This window comes from Schistocerca americana, chromosome 8 (genome assembly GCF_021461395.2).
Source record: "Schistocerca americana isolate TAMUIC-IGC-003095 chromosome 8, iqSchAmer2.1, whole genome shotgun sequence".
Lineage (NCBI taxonomy): Eukaryota > Metazoa > Arthropoda > Insecta > Orthoptera > Acrididae > Schistocerca > Schistocerca americana.
This window is the reverse complement of record NC_060126.1, coordinates 522,283,989-522,308,620: the sequence shown is the minus strand read 5'-3', so window position 1 is coordinate 522,308,620 and position 24,632 is coordinate 522,283,989. Positions and strand designations below refer to the sequence as shown.

At 45.5% G+C, this 24,632-nt stretch overlaps 1 protein-coding gene across 1 annotated transcript in view; it reads left to right on the top strand.

Annotated features, from left to right (window-relative positions):
- Window positions 1-2,235: 2,235 nt before the first annotated feature.
- The window catches only part of LOC124545958 (glucose dehydrogenase [FAD, quinone]-like), a 166,753-nt gene continuing 144,356 nt past the window's right edge, over window positions 2,236-24,632 (top strand). Inside the window, exons 1-3 of the mRNA XM_047124921.1 lie at window positions 2,236-2,415; window positions 13,963-14,243; window positions 16,562-16,758. Coding sequence (XP_046980877.1) covers window positions 2,236-2,415; window positions 13,963-14,243; window positions 16,562-16,758 — 658 coding nt within the window. The remainder of the gene's footprint in view (window positions 2,416-13,962; window positions 14,244-16,561; window positions 16,759-24,632) is intronic.

The following is a 24,632-nucleotide window of genomic DNA, read 5'->3' as shown; positions in this document are numbered from 1 at the left end:
TCAGCACGCCCTCGTACATATTGCAATCCATGGCACGAAATGATAACCATATGTCCGGCCATAGTTAGAACACGTGGATATGTCTTTTTTTTTCTTTTTCAAGTCTATACTAATGTCCCTGACGCCGTTGTCTACTTTATTCCTAATTGCAGCAGCCTATATTTCATTGTTTACCGAAAATACTTTCCCAAACTGTGCAAAGTAGTCGCAGTTGTTTCATTCGCGACTTCGAACGAGGAGTTGAAAAACATCACAGTTATAATTCCGTATGCAGCATGTAATACAGGTACGTGACAGAGAGAACCGTCACAATGCCGAACTTGCCTCTTTCCGCCGTTATCTGCCACCACTCTTTCACAAGTCGTCTTTTCCAATCTCCATAAATACCGTATTTTGCACGAAATCCAGCTGGAGTCCGGCTATGTTACACTCTGCTACCTTTAATTCCAGATTTATCCATTCGCGAAATCGTAGGCAGACTGACGGGCCGCGCTCCTATTGAATACTTGTTATCTCACCGTAAGATTCCCTGGTACTAACAGAATGTCTGCACAGCGCGCGATGACCGCCCCAGCAGTCACCTTCCAGCAGCCCTGCAAAACCAGTGGTCGCCCCAGCGAAACGTGGAGACGGTACAGTACACCGTCCGAGGTCCAGCACTTCTCCCATTAACGCAAATAATCCAAGACTTTTAGAGCAGCAGACTTTGATGTCGACTTTCACAGAACGGCCATTGCGCAAATGATTGTAATGGCAGTTCACTCTATGGATGAAAGACGTACAGACTTCTGCTTGTGCGAGGTAGAATCCTTTCCAAAATGACAGTGTTGTTTTCAATGCTTTTACATCCGGTAGGTTCACAACTCACAAATATTTCGCACTAGATTTACTCCTGAAGTCCTTTTAACTCAGTATATATTATTCATGCCTCATTAACCTGCGTACAACGGCGAAAACAAAACTCAATAGGACGTTTTGTTTAACCCTTGCAGCTCAGTTTCATAAAGAGCAACGGAAGGGATCAGTTGATAGGACGCATTCTGGGGCGTCAAAGAATAGCCAGTTTGGTAACTGACGCAGGGAGATGGGTAAAAATTGTGGAGGCAGACATAGGCGTGAAGGCAGTAAGCAGTTTGAAACGGGTGTAGCTTGCTGTAGTTATTCAAAGATGAAGAGGCTTGCACAGGATGGCGGGATGGGATGACATGGAGAACTGTGCCAGGCCAATCCTCGGACCGAAAATCACAGCAACATATTTATATCTCAGGAGCATTAGCTCGTAGCGGTAGTCGAAAAAACACTACGGAATTTAGATTGGTAAGAGAGAGGTAGCGGTAGTTTGGGCTGAGACCAGGTCCGTGAAGTGCTGAATTGGAGGAGCACATTATGGTGTGGATATCTGGATCCCGGCCTGCCACACAATTTTAACTAATTTTGAGTTTCCATACGAGTGGTTTCAGCGCCTGTTGCCCTAAATGGAGTTGCCTACAGTGTTCCTCAAATATTCCACGCGAGACTCTGAAACTTTCTTACCACAGTTCGGGAAACAAAATCGTAGTATTATCTCCAGGTGCGCTCAAGAATAATGTACGTTATATGTGGAGGTAATAGACACTATGCGGAAATTATCATAATATGGACGTTGTTGTCTACTGTTATACGGACACTTTGTCTACCGCGTACAGTAGGACCATCCATTAAGTATGGCAGATAGGATGAAATATGTAAAAGAATAAAATAAGAAGTACACTTGACTGCAGCAGGATATGTTCAGTACGAAGGTTTCGCAGCAAGATCAGAGGCAGACCAGAATTTTGGAAATTCGTGGTAAGGTCTTATGGGACCAAACTACTGAGGTTATCGGTCCCTAAGCTTACGCACCACTTAATCTAACGTAACTTACGCTACGGACAACGCACACACGCACCCATGCCCGAGGGAGGACTCGAACCTCCGACGCGGTGGGGGGGGGGGGGGGGGATATCAGAGCTCGATGACTCGCGGGATCGTACAGACGCTGTCCTGGCTCAGACCGTGAAGGAATTCCGGCAATCACGTTGAAGGAATCCGCCCGATAAAAGCAGAAGTTTTTTAGGAAAGCCAAGGCCATATTAAGCCAGGAACGTTTCATGCACTTCTGAACTACGCTTCTACGTTTCCCATACGAGCCGAATCATCACCACCACCTGAGCTGTAGAAGTAGTAGTAGTAGTAGTAGTAGTAGTAGTAGTAGAGATGTGTGCTGTTGTTTCTGTTGTGGATTCCAGAAACGGGAGCAGTGCAGCCGTGACTGGACTGGAGTTGTCTGAAGGTCTGGGCCGCTGCTCTGGCCCTAAGATGCGGCGGCGGTGGTGGCGGCGGCGGCGGCGGCGGCGGGGGGCCGACACGGAAAGCGAGAGTCTCGCCACACTCCGAGTACGTTCAACATTTCTCTCACGCCACAATTAGCAGGCTCTGCGAGGTTTAATTACCAGAAATGCAACTACACGCAACGTGTTTCGCTTCCTTGAAGATGAAGATTTAGAGTTGTAGCACGGGCAGGTGAGTGGCTGAGTGGGACTGAGGGAAAAGCTAGCAGATTTCTCGCAGGTCGAAGAAACGAACGCTGTCCACTCAGCAAAAATTCCGCGAAGTCTCTCCGCTTGGTGATGTTCCCCTCTGTTTATGAGTCATAGTATTTGTGGGCGTTACACGGAAGTGGAATGTGTTCGTGTAACTTAACTACCTGGCTTGAATTTTTGCTTCTGTACAGATCTCTTGAAAACACGCTGAACAAGCTACTGTTACATAGCCGAATCGCGTTATTACAACGACCACCTCAGTTAATGTTTTTTTCTTCCTTAATATTAACTCTACACAACGTACCTCATGACTTGCGTCACCTGTCGTGCACTGACGAAGTAGCTGTGTAAGGCAGTCTGCGTGCACATCGTTAACTGCTGTTATGGTTGAAATAAACGAACTATCACGGCTACAAAAAAGGATAATCATAGGCCCATTAAAACTTGTGAACTTTTTGTGTACCTCTGTGTACAATTGAAACTTCTTAATTTAATTCTGAAACTGCTGAGTGAAACTGAAGTACTGTATCTTTGCTTGTATTTATGTTTTCATATCTGACCTACAGAATCTGCCCTGACTAACAGAACTCAAACTTTTCCTATTCATTAATTACCCACAATAGTCAACGGTAACGCGATCTGATTTCTTTAAAATTAACTCAAAAGAATGGCCCTAAATTAGAAGAAATACTAATAATGACCCATACATATGTCACTTATCTCACAAAAAGCACCAATACTGCCAGCTAAATAACAGATTCTAACTACTGAAAGCTCTAACTACTAATAGGCATGTGGTTAGCAAAAGAAAGATTTTGTTGCAGAGCAAACAATGTATTTAGCAGACTTATACCTTAATCATGTGACAACCAGTAAAAAAAAAAAAAACAACCGATACACACTCAGACCGTCCGCTCGCGCTAATACTGCAAACCTCCATCACTGCTGACTACTCACTGCCATCACTGCTGCCTGTTCACCTCCAAGTGCCAAGTGCGAGTCCAACCAGCCACAGAGTGTCTCTTACAGAGCGCTACATAGCGCTACCAACATACAAACACATAAATAGCGTACTTACATAATTTATATCGTTGGTGAAGCAGTCCCTCTTGTAAAACTGCCGTGAAAACTGTGAAGCGCGTAGTACTGTGGACATACGAGGCGAGCGTTGACTATGACTCCTGAGGATATACTGAAATGCTACGGTATGAGAAGTAATAGTAAAAATAAATCATAATTTAGCCCAACTTGTGCCTGCACCAACAGTTATGTGGCCCAGACTCCTGCATAGTGCCTGCTGTACGGAATTCGCCCTGCAGTGTTCGCGAATTGCACTTCGTAACTGCCACGCCCTAGTCAGCCCGTTAAACATTTGCCGTGAGTACCTCCGGATCGCTGCCTACATGTAACATTCCTGCGAATATCTGGACATCCCCGTGGTCACTTGCGTGGATTTCAGACATTACTGGAAAAGTGTCTGTAGTGCCTGTAGGTAGCAGTTCCTCATTCTTGATGGTGTTTGTCTGAGATGGCATTCCGCTGTGGGAAAGATAGAACCTGGCGGTTATGTATACCTGAGGCAGGAATCCAACAGGTTCGCAGTTCTTAACTTGGAGCTCATCTGGAAGACAATTATAGTACGCACAAAAATTGATTAAAATCTGGAGACAGCCACAAAAGCCACACACAAAGTCGTGCAAGTGCGTTCGCGCCCCAAGCACCTTTAGCATTCTCACTACCACGTGGGATGGTGTCCTCCACAAACAGTTCCTGTGTCTGCGGAGTCACTGTCAAATGAGTGGCGTTTCCAAGAGAATGGTGACTGAAAGCCTGTCTTCATGCGTTACCGCCCGGAATCGACATTTCTGTGATAGTATCTGCACTTCAGATTTATTTAGAGCATTGTGTCTGTGAACAGTTCCTCGCCATTTGCGAACCGCCCCCGTGAAATGTTCAACATGTTTCAGAAAGACAGAACGTTGTTCCAGTGTTTGTGCCCCAAGACTTAACTGGAAGTAAAACATGGCGACTGCTTGGACTTACACGTTGCTAGTTTAAGACGGTGAATATGGAGCTCAGCTGAGATATGTAAGTGCTTTTTAGGACGCATTTTACAAAATTCAGTCCAAAAACATGTACAATGGGAACAAAAAATCTTTATCTATTACACCATAACCACAACACATAACGTAACATAAACCTGAAGCATCGATACCACATAGACTTAAATGTGCAGGTACGGAACGTCAATGAGAGGAAGACAATAGACAAGGGGAGAAAGAATTCTGAAACGTAATGGAATTTGTAAACCTCGAAGGTGAATGTTTATAATTCACAACAGTTAAAAATAACAAGAAAACGAAAAACGTCGGAAAAACAGGGCGACGTCCACACATTAAAAAAAACGGAATATGACGCAGAAGCAGTGTACGACGAAAATCACCAAGTTTTAATCTTTTGGCTGGAAGTCACGAACGTAGGAAACTTTAAACAGTGTCAACGTTACAATTAGTGAGAAAACTGGCGTACAGAGAGAGAAAATATGCACGACATTCAAATTGGAAATGACATGATAATCCAGAAAATTCATTTTTTCTAAATATAAATAACAACACTATCAAAACCAGGAAGAGGGAAAATATCAAGTTCATCGCGGCGATTTTCTATATTACTCAGTCGCTTGTCGCTTTTACAGAAAAGCAGCAATTTCGATTTGTACGTTTAATAAAGGAAATTACGGAATAAAAAAAATACATTATTTCGGAAGACCTATTTTGAGTTGTTTTAACATTGAGGTTAAGCTGGCGTTGAAAGAAAAACTGACGTAAGCGAAAACCGATTCTTTCGGCAACAACCGCCGTCCCCAGTTTCGGTGCACGCCTCGGGCAGCGGGAGTAATTACAGCACTGCTCCGTGTAGGGACGGAGTCCTCCGATATACTTTCCAGTCCTGTAGAAGCATTTCGACGTGGGCTCGTCTTTCAAGGCGATAAAACAGGATCACGCTGTGCTCAACTCGTGAACTTGCTGCAGGAGGCAGTAGCCAGGAGAAGGGAACAAACTGCACAATCTGATGACGTGAGACTGACTCTGGTACTCGGTACCGGCCGAAACTTGCCGTGTGGCATCGCAGGAGCCCTCTTCATGCCACGAATCATCTCTGGAGGACCGCCGTCGAAGGCTTGAGCAGCAGCGCCTCGACCACTTTGTGGGAAGTATACCAAGGAGGATCCAAGGATGTTACAACGGACATGGCGGATGAGCATGATGTTGTTTGTAACCCAGCAGCCAATACTGATTCAACATTTTAGCAGCTCCCTTAATTTTGTTTTTTGGCTTTTATTAAAGTTATTCTTAGCTTCGGAATTACAAATGCCACGTATCAGGAGCATTTTAATTGTGAAGTAGATACAAAAAAAAAGAAAAAATGAAGAGGAAACGGCCCAGGAACAAAGTTTCTTTAATATCTGTGCAAGAAGAACGAACAGCTTCATGGACCATACTCAAAGGAACCAAAGCGTGTTGAAATACAATGAACATGATGAACATGCCGTAATCATGTTAGTTTCTGAGTTCGACTTTTCTCAACTTCAAGATAAATAATTTCATGGAAACCTGACGTAATTAAAACGAAATAATAAAATTAAGGGAAGCTCCAGTCATGTCGGAAGCTGCCAACTAGACCTTTAAGTCACACTACAATGAGGTGACGAAAGTCACGGGACACCTTCCAGTATCGTCTCACACGGTCTTTTCCCAGCCGTAGTGCAGCAGCTCCACGTGGTGTGGACTCAACGATTCGTTGGAAGACCCTCCACAAATATTCAACCATGCCGCCTCTAAAACCGTCCGTAACTGCGGAAGTGTTGCCGGTGCGGGACCTAGTGCACGAACTGACCTTTCGATTATAGCCCATAATGTTCGATGGTATTCACGTCAGGCGATCTGGGTGGCCAAATCATTAGCTCGAACTGTCCAGAATGTTCTGACATGGCGCAGCGCCATCCATAAAAATTCCACCTTTGTTTGGGGAACATGACGTCCACGGATGGCTGCATATAGACTACAAGTAGCCGAACGTAACTATTTCATTTGAATCGGAGGACTCAGTCTATTCCACGTAAACACAGCCCACACCATTATGGAGCCATTATCAACAGTGTCTTGTTGATAGCTCGAGTACATGACTTCATGGGGTCCGCGCCACACTCTAAACTTACCATCAGCTCTTACCGACTGAAATCGGGGCAGATCTGACCAGGTCACGGTTTTCCAGTCGTCTAGGGTCCAACCGTCATGGTCACGAGACCAGCAGACCTGCCTCAGGCGATGTCCTACTGTTAGCGAAGGCACTCGCGTCGGTCGTCTGTTGCCACACGCCGTTAACAAAACATTTCGCCCTAACGGATACGTTCGTCGTGCGTCCAACATTGATTTCTGCTGTCATTTCACACAGTGTTAATTGTCTGTTACCACTGCAATTCCATGCAAATGCCACTCTCTCGGTGGTTAAGCGAAGGCAGTGGGCTACAGCGTTGTCCTTGGTGACAGGTGATGTCTGGAATTTGGAATTCTCGGCACATTCTGCATACTGTAGAACTCTGAATACGGCATTCCCTAACGATTTCCAAAATGGAATGTCCCGTACGTCTACGTGCAAGTACCATTCTCCGCTCAAAGTTTGTTAAGTCCCATCGTGCGGCCACAGTCACGTCAGAAATGATTTAAAACGAATCACGTGAGTGCAAATGACAGATGAGCCAATGCACTGCCCTTTTACACCTCGGGGTACACACGACAATACCGCCACCTGTATGTGTGCACATCGCTCTCGCACGACTTTTGTCACGGCAATGTATATGGAGCATGTTCCTTCCTCCTTTCCACAACGCTCAAACTGCTGTGAACAGGAAGAATGCCTCGTGCACCTGTCCTCGAAGTAATGCGCAAATATTTGCTATTCAACATTTCTCCGTCTACTGGACCCCGGCTTAGAGTCCAGACTTGATGGATACAAAAAGAAAAATCGAGGAAGAGACAGTGGAACAAACATACGAGTAAGTCAATTTAAAAAGCAAACACACGCACGCCTCCATAACTCAGCTAAGTGGTGACACCGCGGGGCTGACTCACGATACACCGCTGTGTTGGAGCTGTTTGTATAGTAAACATGTGTGAATGCGTGTCTGAGTGGCGGGGCGGGACAGTAGCCGCTGCAGTCGAGTGCCGGACCCTGGACCCTGCGACTGCAGCGTCACGCTGGCTGGGCGGCCCACGAAGACACAGTCCATGACGAAGTGGTCAGTGTCTTACTCTCACCTCGCTGGAGATTAAATATATCTAATCTCTCCCGAATAACAAGAATTCGGCGACAGCGCGGGAAGAGCACTGTGAGAAGTGGGTGGTGTGTGTGTGTGTGTGTGTGTGTGTGTGTGTGTGTGTGTGTGTGTGTGTGTGTGTGTTTGGTGTGAGAACAAGTAAAAAACGAGAGAAGGGAGTCCATCGCAATCGGGCCGCCCATTTCGCTGACAGTGTATTACGTGATTCTGTCCATTTCGTCTCTCACCTAAGACTGAAACAACTCAGGTGGCAAAAACTCAGAATTTTTTTTGTCTTTCATTTTTAAACAGTAACCTTTACAGCTTTCAACAACTTCTTGAATCACTCAGTCAAAAGAGCAACTGGAATATAACAGTGCATTAAAGGAAGCAGTCCTCGATTAATAGGTTGTTAGGTTACTGTTGTACAAGCTGTTCAGCTGGCCTTGGCTACAACTCGAAAGCGAAACAGAATAATTAGACCATTTCTTCTGAGAAGTACGTTACTATATATCTGCCGTCGCGTGTGATCTCTTCTACATGTTCCTTCGTTTACTCAAATGTGTCTTGGCAGCACTACAAATGGTGTCTTATCTTCCTTCTTCTGCGCTCTTTACCTTCCAAGTAACACGTTACAAGAGAACTTGCCGAAAACTTAAACTAACTAGTTTCTCCCGGGTTCGATTCCCGGCGGGGTCCGGGATTTTCTCTGCCTCGTGATGACTGGGTGTTGTGTGATGTCTTTAGGTTAGTTAGGTTTAAGTAGTTCTAAGTTCTAGGGGACTGATGACCATAGATGTTAAGTCCCATAGTGCTCACAGCCATTTGAACCATTTTTTAACTAGTTTCATGGCATTAGATGGATACACATTTAGTTGTTTTTAATAATTTATTTATTTATTTATTCAATAATACATATTCATTTATCATGAAGCTGTGGTTCTAACGCCTTGAACCTAGTCGTTTCATAAATAAATATTTATAATACATCTAAATCGGTCTACTCCATCATGATAGAATTCTACAGTCGTGGATGCCCACAATACAAAATTTTCTACAAGAGAAAACTTTCGGTATTTGCAGTCAACATGGTTTACATTGCTCAGCAACGTTAAATACGTAGGTTACTACCTTACCAGAACTCTAAAATAAAATGTAAATTTTTCATATGCAGACTACTCGATGAGAAACACTGCTGCAATGCATATAAAAATATTAACGTAGGAAGCAGTATACAGCTAAGAGTTTACCTTAACTCTTTATTTAAAGACGCACCACCATCAGTTACGGACTAGAAAAGAATTTAAGCGATCGTCTCGTGAACCTTAAAATGACGATATATCCGTTGGGGGTTACAGTTTGCAATGTGGTCCACAGGCACCACGAATTCGCTGATGCCATACTGGATGCCGCTGGATGTACTGAACCGTCCTTTCCATGCAATGGTTGCGGAGCAGTTACGGCTGATTTAGACAGAGCCGGTTCCATAATATTCTTGCATAAATCCGAATTATCATTTGATGCCCCCTAATCCTCCGTAAACTTTGATCCGTGTCAATTTTCGAAACTCTGGTACGCACTGCATATACACCTTGCACTAGGTCGCCCCTGGCGCCTCTGTCAATATGGATCCCCAAGCGACGAACTGCGATGCGTCCTTTCACTAATTCCGATACGTCCCGTGTAAAAACATTTTAATAGCAGAAAAATCAGATACCAGACTGATATCCGTAGAAAAAGTCCTAAGGAAATGTAATTCAGCCGCTAAAGATGTGGCTTACAAGGTACTTGTTCGACCAGTTCTTGAGTGTTCTTCATCAATCTCGGACCCTTACCAGGTAGGGCTGATAGAAATGGTGAAGACGATCCAATAATCCTTTAGTCGGCTCAGCTTGGCGCCCCAAGCGGCGGCTTATGGCTTGGGCCTTCAACCGGCCCTGCATTCTGAAATGATTGCCTGAAATACGTACGAGGTACAACACATGAATGCAACTACGAAAACACTGTTAGTCGTTTAGACGAAATAATAAAAGGCGAACTTTCGCAATATATTTCACCAAATGGTCTAGTATACAATAAAACGGAACGCAATCTCAAGGGCCTGTAATATTTTCTTCTACGCCTTCGTCAGTCTCCAAGTCACTGACCTGTAGAAGCATATGTTAAATATGTGCATTTCTTTAAAAAGAAAGAGACTGTTTTCACCTCTCCGTGGTGCTCAGCGCCTCTCTTGTAGTGTCTGCAACTGGAGTTTGTTGGGCATCTCTGTAACGCTCTCACGCCGACTAAACGACCCCGTGAAGAAACGTGCCGCTTTTCCTGTGTGTTCCCTATCTCGTCTATCAGTATTACCTAGTAAGTGTCCCACACTGACGAACAATACTCAAGAACTGGTGGAACAAGCACCTTATAAGTCACTTCTTTAGTGGGTGAACTAGGTTTCCTTCACATTCTTTCTCTGAATCTCACTCTGGCATTTGCTTTCCCTACTATTTGTTGTTTCATGTGGTTATTCCACTTAACGTCGCTCTGCATAGTTACTCCAAGACATTTTACGGTAGATTCGGTTTTCAGGATTTAAAGTAGTGTAGATGTACGGTAGTGGCATTCTTTTCCTATACACGCGCAATGTGTTACACTTATTTATGTTCACGGTCTCCTGCCAAAACCTGCACCATTCATCAAGGCTCTGTAGGTCGTCAGCAAATCGATACTGTTCTCCGCTGTTGCTACTTCGTTACCGACAACCGCGTCGTCTACGAACAGCCCTAAACAGCTTCCGACGCCTTCTCCTAGGTCGTTTACATACACTGTAAACATTAGTACTTCAAATGGCTCTAAGCACTATGGGACTTAACATCTCACGTCATCAGTCCCCTAGACTTAGAACTACTTGAACCCAACTAACCTAAGGACATCACACACAGCCATGCCCGAGACAGGATTCGAACGTGCGACCGTAGCAGCGGCGCGGTTCCAGACTGTAGTGCCTAGAACCGCTCGGCCAGAACGGCCGGCAAACAGTACTAGTCCTATCACACTTCCTTGGGGTACTCCCCAAATTACCTCCACATCTGTTCATTTTGTTCCCTTAAGAACGACTTGTTGAGTTCTATTTGGTGGTTATAATTAAACTTTCCCTTTTTAACACTTTATATAACACAGAAGCTAATTACCGTACGAGTACCAAACTTGGTAGCATTAATGCCCAGAGTATGGGGTGTATGAATTCCATGCGTCACAGCGCCACCGTCCAGTTCCAAATACGGCCACCAGCTGCCGTGATCAGCCACCGTGATTCACAGTCTCACACACCTGACCTGTCGCAGTGCACTTGTTGACATGTCAACATGAGCTTGGGCAGAAGGAGCAGGGCATTACTGGTGAAGCTCTGTTATCAGAACAACAGTAATGCTGCAGCTGCACTTCGAGAATATCGCCGGCTGAAAGGATTACGGAAGGGTCCTCTCTCTCTGTCCATCTGCTGTGCGGAGCATGATGATGAAGTTCGAATCAACTGGAGAACTGGGCGGCGCTCCGTGTGAAGAGGCCGGCGACCGGCTGCACCACAGGTGGTTGATGAGATCGGTGTTGCTATGTCAGACAACGCTGCGTGCAATTCTCGATCGTCAGGCAGTGCGTGTGCTGTGTCACGACACTTGAACGTCCCGTGGTCCACTGTACGGAAGGTGCTTCGAACCATTTTCAAATGGTATCCGTACGAGATCCATATCGTACAGCAGCTTGCACACAGGACGCACAACGGCGTGTTGACGTCGCTCTCCACTTCCTCGCACGAATTGAAGTTGACGAGCGCTGGCCCTCGGCCATCCTATGGACAGACGAAGCTCATTTTTCTCAGACGGGTGAGGTGAACAAACAGAATTTGCCAAATGTGGGGATCTTCGGCTCCTGTCACTGTGCATGAAGTTCCCCTGCATGGTGGTCATCGTATGGTGTGGCTTCGCGGCTACGTTCATCATTGGCCGATTCTTTTTTGAACAGGTCGGCGCTCAGGGACCCAACACGTGCAGTGTGACTGGCCAGCGTTCCTGCGATAAGCTTCGCCCTCCAGGAGAGACACGTACTGCACCAAACAGCTTTCATGCGAGATGGGGCCCCACCGCACATCGCTCCTCAAGTTTCCCTGCTTCTCCGAAACACATTTGGAAACGATCGTTTACAAATGCTTGGCCGGCACGATCACCTGATCTCACTGCCTGTGATTTCTGGTTGTGGGGCAACGTGAAGGACAGGCTTTAACAGGGGAACAGTCACACAGGTGCTGATCTGAGGCGCAGCATATCAAGAGAAGCAGCCACGCTTCGTTCTGCTGTGCAGAATGCAATCCTACGATTTCAGACTCTTCTGAAAACTGATAGGTGTCATATTCAGCCTCTTTTTTGTAGAAATAATGGTACCGGTACGTAATGGTATGATGTAAGTAGCAGCACATTAAAATGTTTTACTTGAATTGATTCGGAATCATTTCTCTTCCCCATGTCCTTGATATTAATGCTATCAAGTTTTGTCCTCGTATGTAAATTAGTTTCCGTGTTAGAACATGTCAAATAGGAAAAGTTTTTTTTATTTATAACCATCCGGTATTTGCATGGAAGCCTTGAATCCTTTTCAGTCCTTATGTAGTGTACACATTACAGCCAGCTTTTGTTTGCTGATGAGGACGTAACTAAACTCTCTGTCGTGGTTGTGACAATGAATTAAACATGCGTTTTCTGTGCATGAATTGGTTTCGTCTCTGTAAGTTCGCATCAGGTGACAGCATCTGCTTGAAGAGTGAGGATGTTTCCGAAAACAAAAGTAATTTGTTCGTTTTTAGGTATTTTGAACTATAAGGTGTTTCGAAGGAGCTTTAGTATTCTCATATTCTCTACACTACGGAATAAGTGCTTATTTATTTCATCAGGACAATGCAGCGACAGATCCTTTTCCAGGCAGCACTGGGTCTATATTTGTCAACGATCTATAGTTTGACGCTGCAATGGCATCGTTTTTATAACTTTTAGGTGTTTAATACTGAGCTTTCTGAGTACTGTACATATTTGAGTTACTTGCTAATATAAATGGTATCCACTTTGAACATATCCTAAGATTTTGGTGAAAAACACCAATTTTTAAAATTCAGTATTTTAGTCTTATATTATAGCACAAAAATGCACTGATTACCAATATAAACATCGGTTGGCAGAAATTAAAAATCTCTGAGGAAAGTGTGTAATCGATCCGACATACGACCAACCACTTTGCGAACCAGGGATCATCGAACTAGCAACCACTGCTTCCTTGCTGGAACATGATCGTGTCGTACAGGCGGCAGCCAAATAAACCAAACACAAGTTTATCTGGTAATCCTATTCATATGACACCGTGAAAACAGCGTGCGTTTACAGTACGTGGCTCCTCATTGGTGACTGCGGAAGAAACGAGCTACAAGGAGTGGGAGAATTTACGTTGCCTTCTCATCCGCCGCTTTGACTTAAAGGGAACGTCACGTCACGAAACGACAACATCCCCTTTTAACAGCGACTGGTTCACACGTGAAGTCGACACTACAGCACTGAATTTTGGTTTAGAAGATATGAAGGACCGTCCCTCTCACGAATGTCAGGATTTCATCGAAGCACGCTTAAACTAGAGGTGTTGGTCGTTTTATATAACAGCATCCAAATCAAAATTCATAATGGATGGCGATGATTAAACTCATACGGTATATCTCATACGTTAGTCAGAAAAAATAGGAAGAGTGTCGTACAAGCATTGAGACAACATTTACTTGCTTCAGAAAACATGAAGCAAAAACATTTTCTTCAAGGCACTACATACTACCCTTCATGACATCCTTGCGTTCCCTCTCTAATTGTGAAATAATGCAAAACAGACTGGCAGAGAAGCCTTGACGTGGCCCGATGCTGAAGTTTCGTGCCACTCATTTGCTTCCCAGGTCGTTGCGAATGCTCTGCGGGATGTTTTGCTGCGACGTGACTAGACGCCGGGTGTGAGTCGACCTTCAGTGGAATGTCCCCCTGGCATTACATTTGCGAACTTCCGACTTGTGGCACGCAGCAGCAGTACGTCCACTTGAGCCCCACGCCGTGCAAGTCTGTGGTGGTGGTGGTGGTGGAGGAGGCGGCTGCGCGCTTTCCAGACGGGTCGCGCTGGCAGCGGGAGCCGCGGTGGGCAGCGCCTCACCAGTGCCTCTCCGGCAGCGGCAGCGGCAGCGGGCGCCTCTGCACCAGGACGGGTCGGCTGCGTCGGCGACATGACAGGTGGGTCCAGGCGGCAGGTGCTCCGCTGGCGTGGGTGTCCGGCGCCGTAACTCAACCTACACTGGTCTCCTCGGCTATGTAAATACAAGTCTTGCATGCGGTGGTTGCGAAAACAAGGCAGCGTGTGGAGGAGTGAAAGGCAAGAGCTGCATATGCGAAGTGTGGTGGTACAACTGTAATTCGAAATGCATTTTCGGTTTCTTTATAACTGTTACCCGAGTGTGTCGAAACACGACAGACGGACCAAACAGCAAAGACGTAAGCTAAACACAGCCGTCTGAAATTATCGATACAGTGGTATTTTTGTACAGTTCATAGAAGGCGGCGGACTTACACCTGTCATGAACTTGACTACACCTCTGAGGTCAGTGACTGTCGTCACTGCACTGTTATAGTGTGAACTACTCCTATACAGCGCGTTCCAGTGCTTGAGAAAGGTCACCAGCCAAGCGTCAGACATATGACATCACGGTATCGAGTAGATGCGATAGCTGTCACCTATAATTGTACCTTTCACCGATGCACATATAGTATAAAGTGCTGCTGATTACGAGAGCCGGCCGCGGTGGCCGAGCGGTTCTAGGAACTTCAGTCCGGAACCGCGCGACTGCTACGGTCGCAGGTTCGAACCCTGCCTCGGGCATTGATGTGTGTGATGTCCTTAGGTTAGTTAGGTTTAAGTAGTTCTAATTTCTAGGGGACTGATGACCTCCGATGTTACGTCCCATAGTGCTCAGAGCAATTTAAACCAATTTATTTATTTTTTTATTTTTAGATTACGAGACGTTAGCTTCCGACTAGGAGATACGGTAGTATAGGCCTATACGTATTGCCAGTCGCATGCATAAAAGAGATGCGCCCGTAATTGAAAATTTTCTAACCAATCATTTTGACGATATAGTTCATTAGTCTCTTATTTTGCCGCTTTTCTTCTTCCACATAGGTCTGCACCGTGTCTGAAAGTAGACTTGCCCGTTCGGAGGGCAGACAGCCGAAAATGTTTATGCCTGTCTTGAATCGCTCTCAGATCTTCCTGTAGCATCTCCAAGTAAGCGAAATCCATTGTCCGACAAGACTATCAGCACTTTGACTTTATGTACGCCTATTTTCACCAGTTGCCTGCTGGGGAAAATGACCAGAAAATGATTTCTAACATTTTATGTAGTCTGAAACTAACGCTTGACCTCTTATTACCGGACCTCAGTGTCCGCCCCAGTAGCTGAGTGGTCAGCGTGACGGATTGCCGTCCTCTGGGCCCGGGTTCGATTCCCGGCTGGGTCGGAGATTTTCTCCGCTCAGGGACTGGGTGTTGTGTTGTGTTCATCATCATTTCATCCCCATCCGGCGTGCAGGTCGCCCAATGTGGCGCCGAATGTAATAAGACCTGCGATATGGCGGCCGGACCTGCCCCGCGAGGGGCCTCCCGGCCAATGACGCCAAACGCTCATCATCATCATCACCGGACCTCAGTGACATCAACTAAGATATGAAAATATTTTGAGGGACAAAATTGTCTGAATCATCAAGATTATTTTCCTGTCACACTTCTTATTACCAGTTACCGAGAGCATACATATCACATTACTGAAGGCGGTTTCATATGCAACTTCTACAATTTCTTTGAACTCACTTTGTTGTGCGTGCGGGAAAGAATTTAATTGCAAAAGGAACTAAATTCCGCCCGAACAGATCACGAAGGCCCAATGTTACCGACCGGCCGCCGTGTCATCCTCAGCCCACTGGATGCGGACTGGAGAGGCATGTGGACAGGACGCCGCTCTCCCGGCCGTATGTCAGCTTACGAGCCCCCAGCCGTTACTTCTCACGACTAAACTAGCTCCTCAGTTTGCCTCAACGGCTGTGTGCAGCCCGCTTACGAACGGCGCTCGGCAGTCCTCGTGGTCAGCCATCCAAGTGCTAGCCCAGCCCGACAGCGCTTAACTTCGGTGATCTGACGGGACTGGTGTTACCACTACGCGATTTTGTATATGTCTAGTCATTAAAATTACTGGCTCAAGCAAAATATTTACTGCTCTACCAATCAAAATTTTTTCCTCAAAAACTGCCGCTAGCTAGTCAAAATTTACGCCATTGATGACGTACACCGACTCGCTAACAAACACCAGAGTAATCGGCAGTTCCGTACACCGCTCACGAGCAGTCATAGCGAAAGAAATATTCTTTCAGTATACACTAACTTTTCCGTACTTATGTAAAACGTTACCCACAATAAAATAAATGCAGTGCTCGTTGAGAACTAACTTTTGAAACTCCAGTACACTCTCCTTGCACCTTTTACATCATCCGTTTAATTCGAAACGCTTTCTGCATTTACTCAAGGAGAGGATTCCAGCAAATTGCTGCCGACCTGCTAATTGCGCCTCCTTCGCGAGAAGCGGCGACAGAGCTGAAGCACTCGTGACTTGCCCGCTGGACGGGCGGCGGCGGAGAACTCCAGCGCGGCGCTGCGTCCGCGAAACGCACGCCGCTCCAGCCGGCCTTCCTACGCGCTCGCCTTACGCCAAGACTTTCTCCGCCGAGGAGGCAGGCGTGCCCGACGCCGTCGTCCGCCGGCGCTGCGCAGAAGAGGAAAGTGTGCGGCCTGGCGACGGACTGCAGCCGGCGACGCACGATTCACGACGGCTGTCGTTTACCTGACCGTGTGGGCGCCACTCAGAGGCACAGTGAAGCTCCGGCGTCGTCAATTCCTACGCGGCGTCACGAAGTTCTTACTTCCTGTCTTATACAATGCACGACTTACAATAGTAGTAACGGACACGTGGATGAACTACCCCGCTACTTTGACAGGATACAAGCGTTAACACTATCCGCTATATGGAAATTTCTACGTTTCGCGGTACGAATCGTCAGTCACGAAGGTGTGAAGCACAGTTGCTTCAAAAGAAAAGCGATCCATGTTATAGGAATACGACATTGCAGTGGCTGTGTTATTCAGATTACGATGCGAAGTTCCTTTGATTTGCTAAGACGTAGGCGGGCGTCGTCAAATCTCCTAATTCAGATATAGTTTACCGACGCCCGAAGTTACGTAGTTTTTACTAGTTATTCCCTTAGAAATGAGTATGTCTGACAATTATTTTACATTGCGAATACTTTTAATCGTTAATCGCTGATTTACGAGTTACAAGATTTATACGCTTATGCAGTCTTCTCCAGCCTTCAGTTCCATAAATCAAAGTGCAAATATATTTGGTAGTGAATTCCTCTCCTCACTTGTTCAGTTGTACTGTGACGGTTTACCACCTAAGGTAGTCAAGTGCCTATAGCTATATACAGCTTACTAGTAATTTTCCAGAAACCTTTTTCCTTTCGTTTCAAGCAGACCATCTCATGACGACTCTCTAAGAGAAAACGGTTATGACAGCATTTGTGTGACCAGATGTTGGTCAAACAATAAAGATGTGGCTTTTCAATAAATTTCTTCAGTCAGATATGCCATTCTGCTACTCGTTCCCCATCGCTCTTTCGTAGTTCACGCCTTGGAACAAAGTGTTCCCCGTAGAAACTTTAGCGACAGTCATCTGACATACTGTAATGCTGAGCAAAACTTGAGGATGAAACTGATTTTCGCAATACGTGTCGCTGCCAAGCAACGTAGTTCGATTAAACTTTAAGCATACATAGAAAGAACTGATACGGCAGAGAACAGAAGGTAACTGGGAGAAATATGCAATGAGACCAACAGAAACGACACTTTTATTCGAAGACAATAATTACACTGAAGTCACCGCAATGTATGATGGACACCCAGACATTACAAAAGGCGATGTATGTTTTTAATAGAGTGTGTGGTCACCATGGACGGCAATGCATGCTCTTCAACGTGCTCACAAGCTGGTCATAAGGTTGGTAAGGAGATGTTGGGGTAGAGCGATCGATTCCTCCACCAGCGTGGTTGACAACTTTGGATAGTGGTTGCTGCATATGGACGTATTGCAATACGTCTAAACGTCGCATCCCGTACGTGCTCGATGGGATTTAAGTCGGTGTAACGGGCAGCCAAGTCCATTCATTCACCGAATATCCTCTCGTTGCAAGAGCTCTTCCATCTGTGAACTTAGATTCGGTCGCACATTCTCATCCATAAAAATGAAGTCAGGGCCGAACGCACCCCTAAAAAACGGGCATGCGAAAGGAGAATACTGTCACAATGAAGTCGATCAGTGAATGTACCGTGTTTAAGGATTTAGTGGTCACTACGCCCATTCCTCACCACGTAAGGCCTGGACCACCAAAACTGTGATATTCGAGAATGCTCGACTTACCCTCATATGGTGAGAGATGGAAACACGTGAAATACCCAAGAACGCTGTCGAGTATCATCATTTTGGTGCTCCGAGAGTCAGTGTGGGAAGACATAACGATGCATGCGCGTACTGACCTCCAGAATACGGAACACTCACCCGTCAGCGAAATTGTGACACTGTATTCCTTTCTTCCGTGCGTCTTTTCCGGGGTGCACTCGACCCCGACTCTATTTCTATGGATGACAAACAGGCGCGACCGCATGTAACAATGTAAATGGAGGCCCTCTTGGAACGAAAAGACAATCCGCTAATGGACTGCCTTGACCTTTCCCACCGAGCAGGTGTGGGATGGGATGGGATGGGGAGAAGTTCTGCAGCTCAGATGCACTGATGACCATCCAGGAGAAGTCAACCGCGCTGGTGAAGGAACGGATCGCCGCGCCACAGGAAGATGTTACCAGCCTTTCGACCAGCAAGGGCGCACGCTGGAGAGCGTACTTTGGCGTCTGTGGTGGCCACACACTCCGGTAAGAACCACGTCCCGTCTTTTGTAATGTCCAGTGTCCCTTCACAAACCGCGGTCACAGTCTAACTACTGCCTTTGAATTAAAGCACCGTTTGTGTTCGTCTTTCAGTTACCTTCCGTACTGTACTGTTGCAGTTCTTTCTATGTACGATCCAAGCGTCATCGAATTACACAACTTGGCAGTGATATTATGCGAAAGCTATTTCGTTGTCAAGCACCTTTCCATCGATCGCAATTATTTACGATTATTCACAACTGCGATAGACTGTTTCGCGCAAAGCAACAAGCGAACTTCATGACCTGTCGCGGCACAATCTAAAAGCAACAAAACAGCTACACCGAGTAGTGGCATCTACATGATGCATTCGGATTAAATGAACAGCTTGTTGTTCATTTATACTCGTCAAAATAGCGTCGGTTTCCTTACTATTGCAAGTTTTTGATCTCTGTCAAAATTCAACATCAACACCATGACTTTTTTCAAACGGCTTGCTACGGAACTCTACAGCTACTCCGGCGCTAGGCTTGTAATGAATGGAAGAAGTCCTGCGTCCACATAACAACAAACTGGAGAATAAGGTTTTCTATCTCTGGATAAATATAGAGTGATCTCGGCTGTACTGTGTGCGCTGAATTCAAATTTGTTTTTACCTTTTTTCCTCTTCCAGTTTCTATATTAGTAAATAAAATTTCAATGGACTGGGAGTAACAGCCAATCAATTGCAAAATACAAGTTTATTAAACCTTGACCCTGTTTCGATATTTTTAAAACTGCCTTCTCCAGAAGATATTGTATGTAGAATGACGTATTATCTATGCTCAATGTGGGAGTCGTTGACAATGTGTCGTGCATGTGCGTGTCATGCACTTGCCATTTAAAAGTAGTAGCTCTCTAGTCCTAGAGCTTTGTCTTAAAACCTTTTAAAATACCACACATTTGACAATGGAACAATGGATGCAAAATGGGTAGTGTGCCACTTGATAAATCTGTGTATATATGTGACATTTAAATATAAAACCTGACATCGGCCAAACAGAGCGTAAGAACACCACGTACAGAGCTAGTGACTGTTCATGTAATATTACGAAGGTATCAGAACAGTCTTCGTACGAAGCGAGAGTCAGCTTCCTATATTGCAACTAATGTTCAATGAAAGTCGATATCTGTCGATAGCTCCTAGTTGTAATATGATTTTTGTACCCATGAAAATAGATCTCGTCATTCAAAAGCATTCTTCTGATTGAGTCTTTACGTTACACCTATTTCAAAATATGACTGCTGATGTTATTTATGAGGACTTTGAGTGAACGTTTCTGAACTACTTTCAAATTCTGAGCCGTTATGAGTTATGATAGACGATGGCGTTTATTTAAATCAGTCGAAAAATCTTTGTCCACTAGGTTGGAATGTCAAGTCCTGGCAGTTTCTAACATCAAGTAGGCGCGATATTTTCCCCAAGGTCTCTGCACCTGCACTACGTAGTAGATCTCCGGTCACGCAAAGAGAGACGGTGAGTCACGACACGACACTAGCACTTGATGTAACAAAGCAAATGTCACACAGTAATTTCTTGTGGAGCAAGGAACAAAATCCTTTTCGTTTCACAGAAAATCGTTGAATAATTAACTGACTTCTAAACACATTTCTCAGTAAGAGGTAATTGTCATTCGTCCTCAAGCTACACTAAGTCAATTAGTTTATTATCCACAGAGTGACTGCGTTGTAAAACATTTTGGAGTTATTTGAACGACGTTAAATTTCGCCGCGCGGGGTAGCCGTGCGGCACGGGACGCCTTGCCACGGTTCGTGCTGCTCCCCCAACCCCCGACGGAGGTTCGAGTCCTCCCTTGGGCATGGGTGTGTGTGTGTTGTCTTTAGCGTTAGTTAGTTTAAGTTAGATTAAGTAGTGTGTAAGCCTACGGACCGATGACCTGAGCACTTTGGCCCCATAGAACTTACCACAAATTTTTAAAAAAGTTAAATTTCAAAATAACGAAGCAAGCAAAACATAGTGTAGTTTTGGTACAGATTCTACATAAACGGGTACCTCTGTGTTAATTTTTTTCCCTCCCAGGGCAACGGATTACGCTATACGTGTAATAAGATACGAGTTTTACCCCACAACTATAATTTCAAGTAGTTGTGCTCATGCAGTGCTTAGATAAATCAGCCAAAACCGACATTTTCTCCGAAATAGTGATTCTTTGGAAAGGAGTATCGACGGCAGAGGCGAAAATATAAGGTTTACTTACCGATTGCCATTTCTTATTTGTAGCTCATTGTTTCTATTTGAGTTTACATATTGTCATTTTTCATTGGGAGATAGCGATTGGAGCTGTGCCAAGTGGAAAATCAGAACATTTCCCACATATTCTTCTGTTTGAGTGCAATACAGGGGTGACAGTAAAAGAGGCAGCCAGAAACATTTGTGTCATGCTTAGGATAAAAATGAAATGATCGTATGGCATTTATTGGCCGGGATATCACCTTTGGGGTTCGGCCGCCGTATTGGAAGTTGACGCCGTATTTTAGCTGACGCGACTTCGGCGACTTGCGTGTCACTTATGATGAATGACACACAACACCCAGTCCGCTGCCGGGAATCGAACCCGGACCACCTTGCGTGGTAGGCGATAACGCTACCGTTGCGCTACGGAGGCGGACATGTAAAGGGTAATGCCTTTGCACAAAGCATGGCAAGAAAATGGTTTTCTCGTTTTACGGAAGTTAGTTTAGACATCAGTGACCCTCCATGTTCAGAAAGACCTTCGGGGTTTGATGAAGATCACTTAAACGCATTAATCCACAATGAGCCACGTCATTGTACTCGAAAACCGGCAAATGTGATGAAATGTTGCTATCCCTCCATCGTGCGACATTTGCGTGGAATGAGGAAGGTTCAAAAATCGGGTGTATGTGTACCACATGCTCTAAGCCAAAATCACAAAAATCAGCGGGTGGCCATAAGTGCATTCGTGCTTGCTCAGCATCAGCTGGCTCGTGAACAACGTCGATCATTTCCATTTTGTATCGTCACTGGTGACGAGAAATGACCACGCTAACATAAGGAATGGATGAGTACAAACAAAGCAGTAACTCCCCGTGAAAGACCTGAGCGCAACCAATAAAAGATAAAGATATGCACCTGGTGGAATTGCCTCCCCGAGATATAACCATCACTGCTGAAATTTATCGACACAACTACAACGTCTTGCAGACGCAATCCAAGAATAACGACCAGGAAGACTGTGCGAAGTGAGGCAACTCCGCGATAATGCCCGAACGCATTCTGCTAAACTGGCAAAACAAAAACACTAACAGGAGTTGCGTTGGTAAGTCATTCTGCATCTATCTTATTCACTTGATCTTGCGCCCTCAGATTTTCACCTTTCCCGCTCTCCATCGAACAACCTTCAGTGAACTCTCTCTTTCCTGATGAAAATGCGCTCCGAACACTGCTCGACGAGTTCGCTTCAAAACCACCTGATTTCCACAGTCGCGGAGTCGGAAAGTTACCACAGCATTGGCAGACCTGCAAATAGTGAAGGAGAATATATTATTGATGCCTAGTCTCTGTTATGTGCATCTGTTGAGTTTATTAAAACACAGAAAAACGCTACGAACTTATGCAGCAACCCAATAAATCACAAATGAAGCAAGACGTGACGAACACAACGAAAAAATAAAGTAAAGCTGTCTCTCTTTCTTTCTCTTTCTGTCTCTCTACACAGTATCTACAGGACTTACAGTTTTCATGGTTACATTCGACCACCCCACGTTACACTCCTGGATGAAGCTCCTCTCGGCCTAGTGACGGGTTCTGAGAAGCTCGCTACCATTACCTCGCCCTGCCACATCCCGGCTTCCCTGGTGCAGTCCTGCTGCAGAGCGCACAGTGGTGGGACCTGTTGCGGCCGGCAGAGGCTGCGCTCGCTGGCGCCCTTGACCGCCGTGGCGGCCCATTACGGCGGCCAGCGGAGCAGGGATCCCCGCCAACACTGTGTCATGGCCGCGCCGGCCAGCTCAGACGCAGCCTGCCCCAATTTTTACGTTCGTGCCTCAACTCCTGGCGTTACATTCACTGCTCCACAGGCACGACGTAACTGTAGCTCATAGCACGTTCACGAGTAGAGGACGTTTTTTGTATTTCATAAACCTTTCAAGAGATCGAAAAAAAAAAAAAAGGTGCATGACAGTACGTAAGATGGGCAGTATCTTTCTATGAGCTTAACACTCCTTCGCTCTTGCAGAAGAAGGAAGAGACCACCATACTGTCGCTTTCTCTGCCACCTTCATCAATTTTGCAGCCTTCTCAATTTGTTCCAGTTCCCAAAAATCGATATAAATAAAAATCTCAGACTCTCGAAAGTCCGAAAGTTCTTCATGGTTTGCTTTGAAATTTTGACACAACTTTGCATTCGAATATTTAAGAGTTTTTATATACTGGAACACTATCTGTTAAACATGTACTATGTAAGTAATAGAAGGGGGAAACGTTTCAAAATGTAAATGCTGGTTTGTTCAAAATCGTTTATCTGTGAAAGTGCTTGACCGGTTGCTTTGAAATTTTGACAACGTTGAATTCTAATACTGGCGTGTTTTCACGTGCCCAATTCTTTAACATATGTGTATTTTAATACATACATGAAATATATGTAATACATAAAGGGAAAATATTGTTTCCAAGAATCTCAAAATGTACCTTTCCGATTGACTGCATATTTTTACATGTTAATATAACAAACGTTTGGACTAATATAGTCAATATACTTTTTAATACATATATATAATTGTACTTATGGTTTATTGGTACATGATTAGAATACTACTATAGAATCTGAATATGCAGTGACAATAAACAAAGCGCAAGGTCGGGGAAAGAGGAAATGGACAGAGGAGTGGGAGGAAATGGACGTAGAAAACGGGAAGGAGGAAGTAGACAGAGAGAGAGAGGGCAGCAGGAGATCGATGGTGAGGGAGGTGAAGAGAAGAAGGACAGAGAGAGGGAGCAGGTGATAGGCAAAGAAAGGAGGAGGGGAGACATACAGAGGCCAAGGAGAGAAGGAGATTAGGACGTATATCCAAGTCCCATACATATTAGAAACATGTGCTTTCTCTTTTCTTTCTTTCTTTCTTTCCCATTTAAGCAGATTGAGCCACAGCGAAACGTGCCCGCGTGCGGCTCACTCTCCTCTTGACTCTAGAGCTGACACTAGTACGGACACAACATTCCCACGTACCTGATGTGTTCTCATTTGTGCTTCCAATAACTGAAACCTACGGTGTCAAAGACCTTTACCTTCAAGTGCATGCATCTCCGTTGGAACGCATTTCCGGCCATACGTCCACACGGCCTTTTTTTGCACCTTGTCCTGTCAGGGACAGTCTCCTGCAGTTTTTTCCCACTCAGCAAACCCGGGCTGTATACGTGAGCTTGGACGGCCGCGCCTCGCTGCTCAGGGACGGGTTTACCGGACGCCTGTGGCGGCGGAGCGACCGGATCGGAGCACTTTCTCCGCTGACCCTCGCGAGAAAGCCGCGTGCGATATTCACCGGCCCCCACCAGGCAGCTACCTCGCCACTTGTCCGCGGAACCAGAGCGCCACTTTCACGACCACACGACCACCTGACCACTGCTCGACCGTGGTGCCTCCACTTGCTGGCAGCGAAAT